General features: G+C 56.5%; 1 protein-coding gene across 1 annotated transcript in view; it reads right to left on the reverse strand.

Annotated features, from left to right (window-relative positions):
- Window positions 1-3,152: 3,152 nt before the first annotated feature.
- LOC101657151 (endothelin-converting enzyme 2) overlaps window positions 3,153-19,099 on the reverse strand; it is a 36,998-nt gene continuing 21,051 nt past the window's right edge. Inside the window, exons 2-19 of the mRNA XM_030887353.2 lie at window positions 18,926-19,012; window positions 18,480-18,615; window positions 18,009-18,224; window positions 17,406-17,530; window positions 17,164-17,310; window positions 17,006-17,071; window positions 12,118-12,306; window positions 11,360-11,502; window positions 10,909-11,023; window positions 8,173-8,283; window positions 7,200-7,298; window positions 6,885-6,962; window positions 5,725-5,828; window positions 5,489-5,599; window positions 5,301-5,368; window positions 4,941-5,131; window positions 4,761-4,856; window positions 3,153-4,115 (exon numbers count right to left, since the gene is read on the reverse strand). Coding sequence (XP_030743213.2) covers window positions 3,939-4,115; window positions 4,761-4,856; window positions 4,941-5,131; window positions 5,301-5,368; window positions 5,489-5,599; window positions 5,725-5,828; window positions 6,885-6,962; window positions 7,200-7,298; window positions 8,173-8,283; window positions 10,909-11,023; window positions 11,360-11,502; window positions 12,118-12,306; window positions 17,006-17,071; window positions 17,164-17,310; window positions 17,406-17,530; window positions 18,009-18,224; window positions 18,480-18,615; window positions 18,926-19,012 — 2,259 coding nt within the window. The 3' untranslated portion in view covers window positions 3,153-3,938. The remainder of the gene's footprint in view (window positions 4,116-4,760; window positions 4,857-4,940; window positions 5,132-5,300; window positions 5,369-5,488; window positions 5,600-5,724; window positions 5,829-6,884; window positions 6,963-7,199; window positions 7,299-8,172; window positions 8,284-10,908; window positions 11,024-11,359; window positions 11,503-12,117; window positions 12,307-17,005; window positions 17,072-17,163; window positions 17,311-17,405; window positions 17,531-18,008; window positions 18,225-18,479; window positions 18,616-18,925; window positions 19,013-19,099) is intronic.

Genomic DNA, 19,099 nt, shown 5'->3' on the forward strand with positions numbered 1-19,099 from the left:
TGGGTAATACGAGTATAATGGTGACTAAAGGGTGTTTTTTCATGTCCTCTATGCTCTAACTACGAAAATATTTGATTTACAAATAAGGAATCCTACTTCACGGAATTTCATTTATCACGGTAGGGTCTAGAACCGATTAACCGCGATAAACGAGGGTTCACTGTACTTATATATCTCAACTGTACAATTGTGCATTACTGAACCCGCGACTAGCGGTAGGGGCTGGCCCCCCACCCCACTCCAAATTTGATTTAATACTATACCCCCCCACCCCGAGAGATACAGAGAACAGTAAAACAGGACATTAGTTAAGACAGCGGAGCAGAGTGGAAGTGCTCTGTCGGCTTTTCTGGGCTGTGGGCCTTTGGAAGCAGATTCACAAACAAACTCCCTGCCATCGAGTCGATGTGGGCTCAGCAACTCTACAGGACGGGGTAGAATGACCCTGTGGGCTTCTGAGACTAACAGTTGGTTGGAGTAGAACGCCTCAGGCACTCTGGGTGGGTTTGAACTGTGGCCATTTCTGTTCGTATAGTCCAGTGCTCAGTCATCCGTGCCACCCACAAGCTCCCACTAGACTTGGTTTGTAATTCTCTAAGTGCCGAGTTCCTGGAGGGTGGGAACCATGTCTTCGTCACCTTTGCCTGTTGTGGGAGGCCTTGACAGGTGTGTGTCAGGTGGATGAGTGAGTGGCCTTGCCTTCACCTTCAGGTCATCCTCGTCTATATTAGTATCGCACCGGGGACTCTTCTTTGGAGTCCCGGGCTGGGCACTGGGAACTTGTTTTCAGGACTCTCCATTTGTGAGTCCTGAGAGGCCCCCTGAAACTGTTCTTATTTTATTTGGTGGGGGGCCAGGGGGGTGGCTCATCCAGCCCAGTGTCCCAGAGTGCAGCCAGAGGTGCTTGGCATGTTACCGTATTCTGCAAGGTGCGGCCTAGCACTTGACCGATGACTGAGCTCCTTGTCCACCCAGGACCACCCTCCTTTATGTCCCTGCTGCCTCAGCACACTGATGCACGGTCACCGGCCTGCCCGGGCCACAGAGGGTGAGGGTGACATGTCTCACCCGAGGGTCACCCGGCCTGCCCCCGGAGCCATGTGCCTGAGCAGTGCTTGGGAAACAGGTGCTGCCTGGCTTACTGGCAGCACCACCTGTGCGTAGGGTTCCTGCAGCAGCTGCCGGGTTCTCACACGTGCCGGGCCCAAGGGAGCTGAGGGACACAGACGTGCACCTGCCGTGGCAGTCCCACTCAGCAGCTCGAGGAAATCGCCCAGGAGACAGATGCCCAGGCTGGAGTGTCAGCTGTGCCGTGGATTGAGAGCATCTGGATCGACTTCCAAATCTGGCTCATGCAATCCAACCTGACTAGGGAAGCTACGCGGCCTTCGCTCCTCAGTCCTCGACCTGTAAAATGGGCACAGTGATGGAACTGGCTGACAAGTCGCGGTGGGACTTTAACGAGATGATGTTTTCACAGTGCTCCGAACAAGCTTCTAGCAAACTAGGGACTCGGTGAGTCAAAAGCGCGCCTGCTCATTTTTCTCTTATTAGACATTTTGACCTGTTCGCAAATACGGAGCTTGAATACCACATTGACCTCCAACCGCTGGGCGGGGGGCCTGAGCTGGGCTCTGAATCAGGGCCAGGGGAAGGGCTGGGCATGTCCTGCCACGCCCCTCTGCTGGCCCGCCGTGCCCTCTGACAGGATGGCCTGGCCCTCCGTGTAGCACCCAAACCCAAACGTCAGACGTGTCGGCCACAAATCCACTTCCTAAAACATCCCAGTCAGAACGGTCTTCCGAGAGCATCTCACAGAGCCCGCAGAGGACGCAAGCCTGCAGCAGGCAGGAGCTAGGCCCAGGCCTCCAGCTGGGCGGCTCTGCTCTCCCCATGCACTTGACTGCCCCTCCTGTAGTCAGGCGACCAGAGGCCACTTGGCCCCCTAGCTGTGAAACTAGCTCCTGCCTTTCCTTGCTGTCAGGTAACCCTCCTGGGACTCACATGCCCCAGGAGGGTCGGGGGCAGTGTGAGGCCCTGCCCGGCTGAAGCACTCAGACTGTGATGGGGCTGCTGGTGCCACCAGTGAGGCTGCAGTGCCGCCGGCAGCAGCCAGGCTTCCCCTTCCAGGCTCAGCACCCCCACCCCTTGCCGCCCCCTGGGGAACAGGGAGCTCTAGAGAAACTGGAGAGGCCCCCGCATCCCGCGCCTTCTCGTTTTCCTGATGGAGGCCCAGGCTCATAGAGGTTAGGTAGCAGATTACAGCTTCCAAAGCTCTGCAAGGCTGAGGGAAGAAGCCGTTATCATAGCATCGGTGCCTGACACCTCCCTGGCAGTCAATGCACAAAAATAATGAGGACACAATGAGCCTCTGAAGGGACACAGGAGTCATGCGGAAAGAAATGGGCCGGCGTGAGGCAGAGTGGTACATGGTGGGCTGTGAACTGCAGGGTCCGCAGTTTGAAACCCCCAGTGGCTCCATGGGAGAAAGACGAGGCCTTCGACTCCGGAAAGCATCACAGCCTCGGATGCCCACAGGGGCAGTTCTGCCCTGCCCTGCAGGGCGGCCAGGAGTGAGCCCTGGGTGTGGACCGAGGGACTCCGTGGAGGCTCCTCCCCCTCCTAGATGGAGAGTGGCCCCCGTACTTGTGGTCTCTAGGCCTGGCACGTGGGAGGCCTCAGGGAGCGTGTGGAGGTGACATGAAGGACTTGGGAGCCCTGAGCCTGTGAGGCCCCTTGTCCTCTCAGCTGCCAACAGAGGTCTGGGGCTGCGAGATCCACGGAGTGGCGTGCTCCCTGGGCCAGGGTTCCCGGCTGGGTTAGGAAGGTTACCCATCTCTAAGCCGACCCTGGCCCGGGAGTTCTCCCGACTGTCATGCCCAGCAGCAGCACGCGTGGACTGCTCTCTGCTGTAGCGAGGCGCAGCCAGCCATCGGGGAGTGGGCCGGAGAGAAAACAGAGCCCACGGGGCCAGATCCAACACCGTCCCCTTCTTCCACTGGCCTTCCTTTCTCTGCCTTCTCTGGCTGCACGTCTCCATGCCCTTGTCTGGTGAGGGAGGAGACAAGTGTCCAGGAGATGCTTGGTGTGTGGCAGGTGCTCAACACGTACCGGTGGGATGAGCAAATGAATACATGAAACCCAGACCGAAGGAAGAGACAAGCTGACGGATGCGCGTCTATTTATTGGCACAGGGTCCTACAGGGCCAAGACCACCCCCTTCCCACCCTCTTCCCTGTAAAAATAAACTCTCCCCTTCCCACTCCCTGTAGATCTGCAGCCTTTCTGGACCCAGGGAGAAGTAGACCCACTAAGACTTGTGCCCTACGGTATAGGCACCTACACACCCTATGGGTACTACACACGGCCCCTCAGCCGGGGAAGCAGGGAGGCAGAGGGCAGTCTGACAGGTGTGAGCAGACTCGGTGGCAGCGGCATGGGAGCATGGACGGGGCAGCCTGTGGAGGAGTTGTAGGTGGCTGAGTCCACTGGCAAGTGAGCCCCGGGCAAGCTGCCTCTTGGGGAAAAGGTTGGGAGGCACCCCCTTCCACCCTCCCCAGACTCTGGTCAGACTGGGCAGGCCCCACGACCACTAGGCTGAGCCAGGTAACAGAAGAGGTGGGCACTCCTGTGGAAGAGCCTGGCACCAGAAGAGGTGGGCACTCTCCCGTGATACCCTCCCCCCACCTGCTGCAAGTCCCCTTCATGTAGATACCCAGGTGAGGTGACACAGAAGGATGTCACAGTGAATGTGGGGGCTCTGCTGGAGGCAGGGACACCCCCAGAGCAGAGGCACGGCGTGGCTGAGGAGGGGCTGGGGCTCGTGACATCTATGGCATGGAGGGGCTCAACCCGAGTTTGCTTTCACCTGGTCCCCAAACAAACCACCTCACCAGACCCGGGGACAGATGCCCGGCAGGCATCTCCCCCTTCCAGGCCTACCACACCTCACACAGCTGCCCTGGGTTCATGGGGGAGCCGACAGGGCAGCCGAAGTGCCGCAGGAAGTCGCGGGAATTGGAGAGCGTGCCCAGCACTCGGAAGCGAGCAGGGCTGTGCGGGTCGGTCACCAGCCCCTCGTGAGAGCTCTCTGGTGTGCGGACCGAGCACCACACCTGTGGGCCAGGACAGACACAGGGACAGATGGTGTCCAGTGTAGGGCGGGGCCACAGACCTGCTTCAGCAGAGCCATCCCAAGGGCACAAAGTGCTGGTCCCCAGCCCCCAGCTTGGGAGGGTGCTCGTCCTGCCTCCTCTAGGTCTAGGGAGACTAGTGAGGGCTCAGCCAGCACCTGTACCCCCCAGCTCCTCTGTCAATAAGAGGAGGGGGCACACCCGCCCTCCCCAACTCCTTGAAGGCCTCTCGGAGCTGGGTGGCCAGGACGGCCCTGCCTGGGAGACACAGGCAGAGACCTAGAGGAACTGGCAGGGGATGAGGTGGGGGATGTTGCAGAGTTTGTAGAGGGGGCCCTGCCACACTGGGGAGTCTCTTGTCTCCCCAAGTGTGAACATCCTGTCTTTCTCGCATCCCAACTCACTCTCTCTACTCCCCATCCCTTGCGCAGAGCAGCCCTGCCCCCTGAACCTGTGAGACCCTGTGGAAGAATTCCCCGCTTGCCCCTCAGGCTGCAGACCCCAGCCTGAAGGCTCTGGGGGTGCCAGGCCTTCTCAGCCCACTTCCCAGGCCCTCCCAGGTCTCCGTGTGGCCACACCTGCATCAGCAGGAGGCCCGAGCCCAGGCTTCCTCCCGGGAGGCAATACCTGGGCGAATCCCACAAAGAAGAGTTGGTGGTTGGTGAGCCCCACGGCCGGCAGCTGCTGCTCCTCCCCGTGTTTCCTTAGCCACGCTTTGTAAGCCTGGGCCAGGCACAGGGCAGCAAGCCATCAGGGGTTGCCCACCTCCACCCAGTGCCCGTCCCACCACTAGGGTGGGCTACTCACGTTGTAGGCAGCCTTCAGCCCCCCGTTGTCAGCAATGTTCTCCCCCAGCGTCTGCCGGCCGTTGAGCCTCTCCCCGTTGACCTGGTACTGGCTGTACTGCTCCTGCATGCAGGCCGTGTGGTTCCGGAAGGCTGCCAGGGACCCATTCTGCCACCAGGGCTGCAGGTTCCCGTCCTTGTCATACTCGCGCCCTGGGGAGGACTCACCTTTGCACCCACCAAGACAGACCTCAGGCCTTTTAGCAGGAGGGCCCCATCAGCCCTGGTCCGTAGACCCCAGGCCCCCTTGCGCATGGCCCCAACACCCCAAAGCACTGCAGGAGCCACTTTAAGCTTCAGGGACAGTTCCACAAGCCCCTACCCTGGTCATCAAAGGCATGTGTCAGCTCATGGCCCATCACCACACCGATGCCCCCAAAGTTCAGAGCCCTGGACGACAAAAGAAGTGAGCGGTGAGGATATGAGAGGGAGGGGGGGTGTCTGACACCACCTCCCCACTTTTTAGCCCTGTTCCCAGCAGGCCCAGGCCCAGCCCATGGCCCCCCTCACTTGAGGTGGTTCCGAGCATAGAAGGGAGCCTGCAAGATGCCAGCAGGGAAGACGATCTCATTCTTGGTGGGAAGGTAGTATGCATTCACTGTCTGGGGGGTCATGCTCCACCTGCGGGAGAGGGAGGCTGAGCCGCCGGGGTGGTCCCCACCCTCCTGACAGCCCTTTGGACCTGTCTCCTGCCAAGATCAGTGTGACCGCCCACTCCCCAAGCCCTCCTGCTGCCCCATCCTCACTGGTCCCTGCTGGGAGGCTTGCGGAGCTGGTCGGCCATCACTTTGGCAGAGAAGTTGTACAAGTTCAGCATGTTCTGGAAGAAGGACTCTTCAGAGACTTCATACTGTGGGGGCAGCGTGCAAGAGGACGTGTTGGAGCACAGAATGGGGTGCCCGCTGAGCCGTCAGCCAACACCACCCCGAGCCCCAGTGTCCTCAGCTATAAAATAGGAGCCTGGTTATCTACTATACAGTATGACTGTGACGATTAAATGTATCGCATACACAGAAAGAAAATTAATAATTGCCTCTGTGTAAAGAACAGGATATTGCAGGTGATTACGCATATACACACATATCTACACATATGTATACATGTGTATACACGTATATCCACATACACTGCTCCCTTTTATTCTTACAAGCAGTGAGAATTGTTGTGCTAATTGTGGTTAGCTGCTGTCGTGGGGTTTGTTCCGACTCGTAGAAGCCCAACATAAAACGGAACAAAAGGGCGGCTGGCCCTGGACCCTCCTTACAATTGTTCGATTTGAATCCATTGCCGCAGCCAGTGTGGCACTCCATCTCCTCGACGTCTCCCTCTTTTTCGCTGCCCCTCTACTTTGCCAAACATCATGCCCATCTCCAGAGACTGGTCTCTCCTGACAACGTGTCGGGAGGACAGAGTCTCGCCATCCTTGCTCCTAAGGAGACTTTGCCACTAACAGGGTTCCGCTTCGGCAGATGAAGCCACTGAGGTTTGGTGAGGTGACTTATCCGAGGTTACACTTAGTTATTTAGGGGTAGAAACAGAAACAAGCCCTCACTCAGGCTTCATTCCAAGTTCCTGACTTATAGACACTTTTGTGGCCACCTGGCTGAAGCCACCAGCCCTGTGGACATAGCAGTTACGGTGTTCAGGCCTCTCTGCTGGAGAGAGACGGGGCAGTCTGCTTCCAGGGAGTTATACAGCCGTGGAAGCCTGTGGGGGTCCCACTCGGTGCTACAGGGTCCCTCTTAGAATGGACTTGTTGTCCATGTGTCTTGTAGCCAGCCAAACACAGAGTTAGCACTAAAGAACCAACAAGTACCTCCTTCCTGCTCAGCACTTGGACCCCAATTACTGAGGCCCCCAAACAGTGTGTGTGTCCCCACCCCACTGGGCGGAGGTCAGCACTCACCCCATCATAAATATCATCCAACTCTTTGGGCTCCAGGATGAAGTCTGGGAAGCCAATCATGTCATAGAGGGCGTCTGCCTGGGGAGACCGACGTACGGGTGTCAGCCCCTTCAGGAGCCCTGGATGGCACGCACGGGGAACTCGAGAGGCAATTCCAGCCCACCCAAAGGCTCGCTGGAAGAGAGGCCTAATGAACGTGCTGCCGCTGACACACCAGGTGTCCAGGAGCCAGCGGGAACTCAAGGCAAATTGCTGCCTGGCTAAGCTGCTCCACACCCACCTCAAGGTGGCGCCCCAAGCCCAGCCACCACTCACTTTCTCCTTGGCTGCCCGGCGGGTCTTCTCGTCCATCCAAACCAGCTGTCCCAGGGCCTCCTCAAAGGCCGTCCGGATCTCCCCGATCATTCCCTCGGCCTGTGGGGTGCGGGGTGGGGGAGAGGGGGGCGTCAGCCTCTCGCCTGCACTCAACACATCATTCTCCCCCAGCACCCACTGCATCCCAGGGGGGCCCCCCTGGGAGCGGCGGAAATATGAGCAAGCTGGGGAGGATGGAAAGAAAAAAACGGTTTTGTGAAGGTCTTGGGGTTGTGGGTGGCTTCCAGACCCCCTGATGAATGAACATTTTAATGGACAGTTGGTTCAATTAATACAATTTTAATATAGCATATTGATTTTATCTGACAAAAGGAAGCCTTAGAAACCTGATAGGTGCTGAGAGGAGAGAATAGACGTGGTTTATAAGCCAGCTCAGAGATAGCTTCTTGTAGCATTTTGATGATCTACTTCTAAGCGTCTGCTCTGCCCAGATGTAGAAGTATAATGTGGAATTATGCTGGATAACATATATGTACGAGAAGATATATTGCAGTCTGCTTTTTTCCACTTAAAAATATATATATCATCAGTTTTAAGGCTGCCTCACAATCCAGGTGAACCACTCTATTTTCCCACTCCCCTCCGGCGGGACACCGGCCCTGTGTTCATTTCCCCCTAAACAGCTTTGCCTCGACCATCTTTTTAGTTCATCCTTTAACTAAGTCTAGTATCATCGCCCAGGAAATACGTGATTTTCTCCTAGTTACAGAGGCAATATAAACGCATTCTAGAAAATATGGCAGATAGAGAAGAAAATTCAGGGACATCAAATTCCTCATGATCTCACTACCCAAAGGCACCAAGTGATTTCTTGGTGACCACCGACGGTATTTGCTTCTGGGCAAGCACACATGGGTGAACTGTGAATTTCCAGTCGGCAAGAGGCAGTGTTGGAAAGAGTTTGGCCACTCACGATTTCCTTGCTTTGCCGGTCAAAGGTGGCCTTGACGAAGAGGGAGCCCAGCGCAAAGCCCAGGGCGTCGTCCGTGTTGGCGATGCAGGTCTGCCACCTGGGCAGGCAGGACTGTGGGGGACAAACGGCCAGGTGTCCAGAGCCAGCTGTCCTCAGTATGAGGGCCTCTGTGTCTCGGGGGCCAGCTCCCCTCCACCTGGTTTTAGCATGCCACCTCTCCTTGAGACTCATGGGAAAATGGCGGGCACCTGTCAGCATGCCAGCTCAGCGATGACACCTTTGGGGAGCCGATGTGCAGCCCAGTCGGGACACTCTCCTCCTCTAAGTTTCCAGGAGGCCCAGTGGGGCCCAGAAGTTTCTGTGCTTAGTTCCATACCTCAGTCTTATCACAAGTTCCCTGTGCCAGAAACCTGGGAGCCATCCCAGCATGCTCCATCTTTAACCCTATATTCCACGCATCACACATTTCTATAAGGACACCCAACACACTGTCCGTGAGTTGGTTCTGACCCACAACGACCCGATCCAGGGTTTCTGAGGCTAAAACTTTGGTCATCATTTCTCCCAACCTTCTCATCGCCACCGCCCTGCCCTAGAACACTGTCATCTCTTGCCTCAAGATTGCAGGGACCTACCAACTAGACATTCGGACTCTCTTCTCAGGGCACCCACGCCCCGCCTGAGAGCTGCATTCACCTAACCAGGACATCCGGAGCCCCGGTGGCACAGCGGGTTATGCACTGGGCTGCAAACAAGAGGTAAGCAGTTCAAAACCACCAGCCATCCACTCAACGAGAAAGATGAGATGAGGCTTTCTACTCCCGTGAAGAGTTACAACCTTGGAGAACCCGCGGGGCTGCTCTATGTGGGAAGCAGAGAACAGGAAGAGTGTGTCTACGGATGAATCCTTTGTCCTCATATATGAAGAAGCCTGGCAGGCTGGGTTTCTTGGGTGGAGGGAGACCTTCACCCTTGTGTGTTGGAGGTGAGTCCCAATCACATTCCACAATTAATGTGGTTCCCCACTATACCCTCCCATCATAGTGTTGTCTTAAAGTGACCTCTTACAAGCACAGGGCTGATTGCTACATGGCGGCAGCTTTAACTACAGGAGCAGACACTGTCCTTTCGCTCTCTTCCCGCCCTGTCACCCAACCCCCTCATACCTTCCCCCAATGTAGGTTTTAGTTTTCCTCACCTGTGAGCTCAGGGATCTTAATGTAGATACCACCCACCTTGTGACACATGTAACTACTGAATATGCATGTCTTAAGGCTACCTATAAATGTCCCAAGACAGTAAAGGCTCATCTCACTTCTCCCAGTTCCGCGTGGTCCATCAGGAGGAGCTGAGGTGAGCATGCTACCATAACATGTGTCTGACTCCTTTATTTTACTCTCTCTCCTATCTTTCTCATCCTCTATGACTGTACTGTAATCTTTATACATCAGTGCCGTGCATTTGCACCTTCTGGCCCTTCAACTGTTGGAGGCTGGTTTCCTCTGACTGGTCTATCCTGTCCTATAGCAGCGGTTCTCAACCTGTGGGTCTCGACCCCTTTGGGGGTAGAACGCCCCTTTCACAGGGGTTGCCTAAGACCATTGGAAAATACAAATATTTCACAATGTATAATTACATATTGCTTTGTGATTAATCACTATGCTTTAATGATGTTTAATTATGTTCCATTTGTAACAATGAACGGACATCCTGCATATCACATATTTACGTGACGATTCATAACAGTAGCAAAATGAGTTAGGAAGTAGCAACGAAGATAATTTTATGGGAAAAAAATAATTTTATGGGTGTGTGTGTGGGGGGGGGGTCACCACAACATGAGGAACTGTATTAAAGGGTGGAGGCATTAGGAAGGTTGAGAACCACTGTCCTATACGGTCGCCAGGACTCAGAATTGACTTGATGGCACTAGGAGAACCATGTCACTCCTCTGCAGACAGCCACCCCAGGGGTTCCCGCCTCTGAAAGGCCACCGCTCTCCCCACAGCGTCCTAGTGCCTTCATGGACTGCCCACACCCCCGCACCAACTCGCAGCTCTGCTGCCCTGTGCCGCGTCCATGGTCGGACCAAGCACAGCACATCCATCAGGCGGGGGCTGGTCTCTGGGGATTCGAGCATGCAGCTCCTTCTGCCTGGAATGCCCTTCTCTCCTGCCTCTGACTGAGTTCATTTCTCAAATGTCACCCCCACTGAAGAGCCATTCCCATGCTGCTCACCTTAGTCCGATAGCATGGAGACGGTTCACACACATAGAGCAAGCATACTTGTTTACCGGGCCCCAGGCCCCACCTTGCGTGGCATCTTGAAACAGAGACCCGCACATATTTGTCATCTCCCTTATGAGCATCCTCAAAGCTGACTGCCTATCCATACCATGCCCCAGGCGGGCACTCACTGGTGTCAGCCCAGCGAGTCTCCATGACAACCCTCCAGGTGTTCCTCCTTTATACACAGGGAGGGAGTGTGGGAGAGGTTGGGTAACTGGCCCAAGCTCGCTGCGGTCAGGTTGATGCCGATTCACAGTAACACTGTAGAAGAGGTAGAACCGTCCCTGTGGGTTTCCGAGACTGGGCTTCTTTATGGCAGTAGAAAGCCCTGTCCTACAGGCTTAGAAAACTCACAGAATTGAGATCGGAGCCCCATCAGGCTTCATCCCCAGGCCCTGCACTTCAGCTACGCGGTGAGGCCAATGGCGCCTGACATCGAGAGCCCACCTTCTTGGTGCCATAGAGGGTCTCCAGCAGCTTCTCCTGTGCAGACTCAAAGCGCCGGTCCAAGCTCGAGGTTGTCTTCTGCACCAGGTTCCAGATCAGGTAATTGTTCAGGACACTGGCCGGCAGAGGCAGGCGTAAGGAGGGGCAGCCCAGGAACGTGCCAACAGTCCTGAGAGGCACGTATGCCAGCTGTCCCAGAATCCCTCTCTCCCACCCTGGCCCACACACCTGCCTGTGGGAGTCAGGTTGGAGCAAGGTGTGGAAACAGAGTCACAAGTGGGCAGGCAACCACCCTGAAACCCCACCCTCGGGAGAAGGGCCTGCAGACATCCCGTGGGGATGTTTGAAGGCTCAGGACCCTCATCAAATGCTGCTCTCTGGCTGCGTCCGTCCCTGGCCAACATGTCCAGAGCCCTGAGCCTCCCCCTCTGCATCTTGCATGCCTCCCCACCTTGGCTCCGTGCGGTTGATGAGCTCGGACACCTGCTGCAGATACCCCGTCCCATACACCACCACAGGCTCCAAGTCACTGAGCTCCAGGGGAGACAGCAGGAAAGACAGGAACTCCAGCCAGTCCACGGAGGGCGCCAGGACCTAGGAGCCAACAAACAAACCCCCCTCAGCACAGCCCTCCTCTACTGGCAGGCGAGAGCCCTTCCCACTGCCATGACAACAGGTGCTGGCTGCTTAGTGACCACTTCCAGCAATAAACCCTCTGCCAGGCCTGGGTACCTCAATCTGGGAGCCCAGCCGCTGTCTCTGTGTACACAGGTGGAGTGTGCTAGTCACCTGGGGCACGGCTATTCAAATATTCCCTTAACAGTGAATAAAATGCGACTCACCTGAGGGCCCCAGGGCACTGCAGCCTGGGCCCCTTCCCCAGGAGTCCCCCACACTTCTCTATGATCAGACAATGAAAGGGTTGGTGCCTGGCTAGTAAGCCTGCTCTAGGGTCTGTTGCTGGGTGGGCGTCTTGCACAAGATGTCCAGGGCTTTTGGCATCACCCCTCCATCCATGCCCCCGTGGCAAGAAAGGGGCCAAAGGACAGCCCAGGGACAGGTGGCTGAAAACAACACCATCTCTTTCCAGGAGAGTGACCAGGGTTTGGGAAGCAGCGACAAGCAGGCGATGAGGATGGGCCAGGGGCTGGGCAGTCTGTGTTGGGGCTGGCCCTTGCCATCCCTCTCTGGTCCCCCTGCCCACCCCACCTGCAGCTCAGCCACGCTCATCTTGTGATAGATCTTCTCCTCATCGCGCCGCTGGTCCTGGGGCACAGTGATGTTGGCCAGCTGAGTCTCTAGCTCCAGCACCTGCTGCATCTGCTCCCGCGTGGAGGTGGGCTGTCCACCCAGCAGCAGCCCCAGCTCCTCCATGTAGTCCAGGTAGGCCGTGAGCACCTGTCAAGGCCCGGAGTAGCCCTCAGAGCTGACCAGCAAGTCCTGCTGGAAGCCGGAAGGCTCTCTTCTGCTGACCCGGCTGGAAGATGTCTTCCCGGGCCCCCGTGGCATTTCTGCCGCAGTGCTTTTCCCTCTCTGTGGGAAACCAACACTGATAAGGAGGACTCTGGAAAGCTAGTATTCCATGGTAGGGAAGCGTCCACTTTGGTAAGTTAGAAATTAAGTCCAGGTACGTTATCCTTCTTTAAATATCGTCCCCACAGATTCTCCCCTAACAGCTATGTGCCTTAAAGTGAGCACACGGTTGATTTTCTCTTCCTATAGAAGAAGCCATCCTTTGGTTCTCTCTTGGAGACTGGCTGTGTTACCTTCCCCCTATGCAGGTATTAGGGTTCCTCACCTGTGAGCTCAGGGACCTTAATGTAGCGACCACCCACCTCGTGACTCATGGAACTGGTTCGAGCTCTCTCCTCCCAGTTCCACGTGGACCGTCAAAAGGGGCTGAGATGAGCATGCTACCATAAAATGTGTCTGACTTTTATTCTCTCTCCTATCGTTCCTATCCTCTGTGATGTCACTATAATCGGTATATGTTATCACTGCACAATTGCGCCTACTGACCCTTCGGTGGCTGGAGGCTGCTTCCTCTGACAGCTCTCTGCTATGATCTGAGCATTTCCTTCTCCTCTCTCCCCACGGTGTGTTCCAACGGAGCAGAGACCAAGCCGGGCTCCCTCATCCCTACGCCCCCACGGCCGAGCACCATGGCAAACCAAACAACCTCTGTCTTCAAGTTGACCGGCTCAAGGTGTCCCCACGGGTCCTCAAGGCTATGGCCATGAGAGATAGGCCAAGCCTTCCTTCCGAGGCACCTCCAGTTGGGTTCAAATGGCCCCCCTTTCCATCAGTGGTCAAGAACGTCCCTGTAGCATCGCCCAAGGAGTTAGATGTTCCGAAACTATCTGTCCAGGGAGGGGTCCGCTTCTCACACGTGGCCTCCCCCTTTCCTAAAGCCCGTGTGGTCCTCCCAGATCCTCAGGGACCACAGGCCTCCCGTCCACCTCCCATCCTTCCAGGCCTCCCGCTCGCTACCTCCTTCCACTCCCCTCTGGTCACCAAGGGGAGAAAAGCACAGCAAGAAGCACTGAGTGCCTGCTATGTGCCCATAGGAGCCCTGGCACGGCTGGACAGGCATCGCTGCGCAAACCGGCAGGCGCCCGCTCCGCAGGAGGAAGAGGCGGCTGGCTGTCTGCTCCTGTAAAGATTCCATCTCAGAAACCCTGGAGAGGGCCCTGTGAACCAAACGTGACTCCATGGCAGGGGTGTCGGGTCTTATGAGTCGGGCTCTGCTAGGGCTGACTGGGGATGTAAGTGGATCTTCTCTCCTCTCACAGCAGCTCTGGGTTGCCCCATTTTAAGGAGCCCTGGTGGCAAAGCGGTTACAGGTTTGGCTGTGAAACTGCAAGGTCAGCAGTTTGAAACCACCAGCCGCTTTTCTATAGAAACACAGGGCTGGATACTCCTGTAAAGAGTTACAGTCTCGGAAACTCACAGGGGCGGTTCTACCCCGTCCTGTAGGGTCACGATGAGTTGGCAGTGAGTCTGGATTTTGAGTCCTTAGCCAGATGAGGAAAGACGCTTCTTGGGAAGGTGACATGACTCAACAAACTTCCAGGTCACTGTAGAGTACAATGGAACCGGCCTGATGACTGGAGGGCCCAGCACAATCTCAGGTGGCCTCGCCCGCGCGGGACTGTGTTGGCTTTGTTCAGTAGGTGCTCAGGAAATGTTTGTTGAATGAAGGCAAGAAAGCCTGTAAGCAGACCCTCAGCCCTGCACCCCGCCCCTCCCTGAGGTCTTCTTCCAGGGACAGGGCACATTCTTACCCCAACACTCACCCTGAGCTCCAAACACTGCCTCCTTTTCCAGTTTACTAAGAAGTTCTGGAAACTTCACGCCCTTGCTCTGCCCTTCAGAACTTCTCTGTGACCCCCACCTCACCTCTTCCTGGCGGCTGGTGTCCAAGGCAGAGGCCCAAGTCCCACTTGAAGCCCCTGCGCTCAACGGGTGATCATACCCACTCCCTACCCCAGACTCCTCTTTTCTCTCCCTCTGTCTTTCTTACCTTCAGCTCAAGGCTGACTATGGACCCTTTCCCGAACCCTGCTGTCAGGTACTGAATCACGTCTCTGCTAAATAGGTGTCCTAATTCCTAACCCCCATTTCCTGTAGCTAGGCTTCCAGTTGTGAACTGGGCTTTCTTTGTAATGGGGAGGGGCTGCGTGTTAGCATAGGGTATGTTTTAAGCCAATGACCTTTCAGAAAGAAAAAAGAGTAGATTCTTACTGGCATCAGGTCATTTCCAACTCCTAGCGCCCTGATAGGACAGAGGTGTACTGCCCCTGGGGGTTTCCGAGACTGTAACTCTGAATGGGAAGAGAAAGCCTCGGTTTACTCCCATGGAGAGGCTAGGGGCTTCAAATTGCTGACCCTGCAGTTAGCAGTCCAACACAGAACCCCCAGGCTATCAGGGCTCCTGAAAAAGCAGGTTAGGCATAGAGAAAGGAGTAGAGATGGGAGAAGATGGAAGCTAGACCAACAAGGAAGCAAGGCACAAGAGCCCCCGAGAGAGAAAGGCTTCCCTGGGGCCGGTGCCCCGAGCTCCAACTGCTGAACTGCGAGGAGACCCGTTTCTGCTTGTTCACGCAGGGATCTCTGTGTGATGGCAGCATAGGTAACCAAGATGCCAGAATGACTCGACTGTTTTTATCCTATCTCGACATTTGATGGAAGAGGTGACTCTACACATCCCTTCCTTCCCACCTGCTCCATCCCAGGAGGCTCTCCTGCCCAGGACCACCAGCACCACACTGACAGCCAAATCCAAGGCTCCCCGCTCATCAGAACTACTTGGTTCCCTGCTGCCTTCTCAAAACTCCCTCTCCCCAGTGAACCAGTCAACTCTTTCAAAACCCCAAACCACGCACATCTGCTCACATCACTCTCCTCTCTCTGCCTTTTCCTTTCTACTTGGGGGTGGGGTACGGATCCCAAATCCTAAGCCCAATCTGAGTCTGCAAGGACTTGGTTCCCCCCTCACCCCCTTCTGCCCCAGTACAGCCTTGGCCCAGGCCTGCCACCCCCACTGCAGCCCACCCTCACCCTGGGGTGAGGCTGCCTCTGCTCCGCTTCCTCTCAAACCCAACGACTGTAAACAGGACCACTGTACAGTCGTTTCCTATCTTAGAGTGGGGGTGTCCTACCCCCCAGCAGTCCCCTCCACCCACTTTCTTTCTCCCAGGACGCTGAAAATACAAGAACCACAATGGACAGATGATGTTGCCTTGAGCTAAAACTTAACCCTTAAGCCAACAAGATCCCCTGAAGCCTTCTTCAAATCAAACAACAGTTTAGCTTAATTAGTAAGCAAGCCTGCCCTGGGCACTGTACTCCTTGACAGAACTCTGTGTGTGGATCAAGCGGACCCGAGCCACTGGGAAGGTTGGAGAGGAAGTTTCGGGGGCAGTGAGTTTAGGTTGAGTGGGGGTGGGGGTGGGGGTAACAATTCAGAAGAGGAGGGTGGGAATGGTGGTGCAGCTCAGAGACAGGCCCCGGCATCACTGACTTGTGCGTGTAGCAACTGCTGAATGGCTTATGCTCGGCTACGTATATTTTCAACACAGTGGAAAGAAAACAAATGACTGCAGAGAAGTTATAAGAATGTCTTCTCCCTCTTCCCCCTCTCTGCTCATCCCCTGTGCTTTCCCCTCGGTTAAGCTCTCTTCTGAGTTCTCTTTGAGTCACGTCGGGGCTCGCTGGGTCCATAAACCCGTCTACACCGAAATCCTCCTCTGGGAACCTGTTCTGGCACATGGTCATACCAGCCCTCGATGGCCGGCGAGTCCCCCTGACACCGAGGGCCCGTGTGTGTCGGGGTGAAGCCGCAAGGCTTCTGTTGGCTGAGATCGTCCAGAAGCAGATTACCAGAGCTTTCTTCCAAGGTGCCTTTGGCGGAGTTCAAATGGTTAACCTTTTGGTTGGCAGTCCTGTGTAATTGTGGGTGGCCGCCAGGCGTTTGGTGAAATAAGAAATCCATTGCCGTAGAGTTTATTCCAACTCACAGAGACACTCCAGGGCGGGCTAGAACTGCCCCTGTGAGCTTCTGAGACTAACTCTTTCTAGGAGTAGAAAGCCCTCTCTTTCTCCCTCAGAGAGGCTGGTGGTTTCGAACTGCTGATCTGTTACAGATCGCAGCCCAACGGGTAACTACGACACCACCGGAGCTCCTCAATAGGACAGAGCAAAACTGTTCCTTAGGGCTCCGAGATGGTCTACATGCACAGGAGCTGACGGCCTCATCTGTCTCCAGCAGAGCAGCTACCTGGTGGATTTGCCGACCTGCAGGTTAGCAGCCAAAGTGTCGCCGTTAAGCCACCAGGGCCCCTTAGGCGCATGGCTCACTCACTCACTGTCATCGAGTCAATGCCTTCCCACAGCGATCCTACAGGACAGGGTAGGTACCTGGCAGGTGCCCACAACAAGTCTTCTGGATAAGTAAATGGGAGAAGAGAAGGCGGGACAGAGGCCAGCAGGATAGGCTCACCTGCTCCTCTCTGACCCTGGGCCAAGAAAAAAGGTGACTGGGGGAGGGAGGTAAGCCAGGAGGAGCATGAAATTGGGGTGGGGAGCTGTTCCTTACTTTCTCATTGGCGGTCTTGTTTAAGTAGTAATCTCGGGAAGGCAGAAAGAGCCCAGACTGGTCCACCTGCAACAGGAATAAAAGGAGAGGCTGCTCCCACTAACCTGCACTTGTGTGCCAGCCCACTGTCTGGGGGAGGCGAGTCCCCAGGCTGGTACCTGGATGACGTTGCTGTTGGAACTTTTGGAGTCGGCGCTGATGTAGACGGTAAAGAAGGGGGTGGCCCTGTAGGTCCCTGCCACTACCTTCAGCACGTCCATGAAGCTGGCCTGGTCCCAGGGCGCCGTGATGTTCCAACCACCGATCTGCAGAGAGATCCTAAGTAGAACCCAAGGCACAAGGGCCCCTAAGCTTCCCTGGGCGGCATCCTCGCCCCGCCCCAGACCTCAGGCAGCCCAACCTTGTTAATGAGGTCTCTGAGCGGCTGGGCTCCCAGCTCCTCGATGCGTTCCACATGCAGGCAGGACAGGTAGAAACGCTGCGTCTTCAGCTCAGCTTCACTGCTAGAGTTGAAGGTGGTGTTTTCTGTGGGGTAGAGCACAGGGTCCAGTGGCAACAAGGTCAGCTGTGGATGGGGAGTCCACGGTCCCTCCCGTGGCCTTCTCCACGGAGGACAGTCTGCAAAATGCAGAACCAGGAAGACACTTCTGAGAGAGCCAGCAGGTGGTGGTCCCTGCCACCCCCACCCCCACCCCGCCCCCGTCCACGGAGACCCTCCCGCAGAGCTGTGGAAGCATCCCAGACCCTCCAGTCCCAGTCAACCAGAGAGTCCTGCAAACAGGGTGCTGAAGGGAACCCCCTCCCGAGATGCCAAGACTTCAACCCTCCCCACCCCCAACCGTCAAGAAACCAGGTCAGCTTTATAAACCCCTCCTGTCTGCATCCTCTACCTCAAGAATGTCAGTCATCACTTGTCCATTCATTTGTGGCCATCCCTTGAGAGCCCACGAGGTGCCAGGCCCTGTGGTGTGTGCTGGGCTCCATGTTGCCCCCCGCCACTCACCCAGCAGGTGCTTCAGTATGGCCTGGTTCTGGTCCCAGAGGCTGTTGAAGGCATTCCAGCGAGAACGCCCATCCGGTAGGGGGTGCCTCTGAATCCAGCCCCCACAGGAGAACTGGTAAAAGTCTTCACAGGGATTTACTCCCCGGTCCAAGGACTCCAGGATCTTCCCAGCCACGCGGACGCAGGCCTCTGTGAGGCACGTGCTGTGGGGTGGGTCTGTGGCAGGGATGTGGCCAGGGGGTAGGGGACTGTGGTCAGTCTTGAAGAGGCAAACACTTTGGGAGGGGCCATGATGGCAGAGAGGTTATGAGGAGAAATCAAAGCTGGGGAGGGTGGGGTTGGGGTAGGGGGAGGCTCGGGGGAAACCTGGTGTGGGCCTGGGGCAATCTTAGAGACCGTTCAGCCTCCAGAGCCGCCCTACCCTCCTACCCCCCAAGCTGCGGGGCTGGTGACAAGGGTGTGCCCACCTACCTCTGTGGTACTGGACCCCCAGGGCCACAATGCAGCCCAAAAGCAGGGCAGCCAGCAACAGAGAGACACCAGCCAGGACCAGCTCCAGCTGTGTGTGTGAGCCCAAGAGGGGTCTGGTCCCTTTCCGGAATCCCACCTGGGGAGCGTGGGGTGACAGAGAGGCAGAGGGTTTCAGCGCAGGGGACCCCGCGATCGCCGACCAGTCCTCCAGCCCTGGGGCACGGAGCGCTTTGAGGCCAACTTTGGACTCGGGGGGCCATGAGGCAGGCCTGGCGGAGCCCAGAGTCTGTTTGTGCAACGTCATGGTTTCGAGCGGGTTCGCCAGAAGCCTAGTGCAGAGGCCGGAGGCAGATGCCCCTACTGAGCAGCCAGCCCGACCTCCTGGGTGTGCAGACATCCTCCTGGGGCAGGGGGGCCTGGCGAGAAGCGAGGAACCCCTTGCCCACCTCCAAGGCGTCCGGGGAGGCCCCTCCCTCTATGGGGGTCGCGGGCGCATCTTCCTCCCGAAGCGTGGCCCGTTTGTACTCCACCATCTGCCAGAGTCGGGAAGGCAGGGCAGGTCAGGCGGGGAGGGGGCTGCTCGCTGCCCGCGTCCACCGACAGGGCTCCGCTCCCCTCGG

Source organism: Echinops telfairi, unplaced genomic scaffold (assembly GCF_000313985.2).
Source record: "Echinops telfairi isolate 266 unplaced genomic scaffold, ASM31398v2 ScPeMD7_7407;HRSCAF=8445, whole genome shotgun sequence".
Lineage (NCBI taxonomy): Eukaryota > Metazoa > Chordata > Mammalia > Afrosoricida > Tenrecidae > Echinops > Echinops telfairi.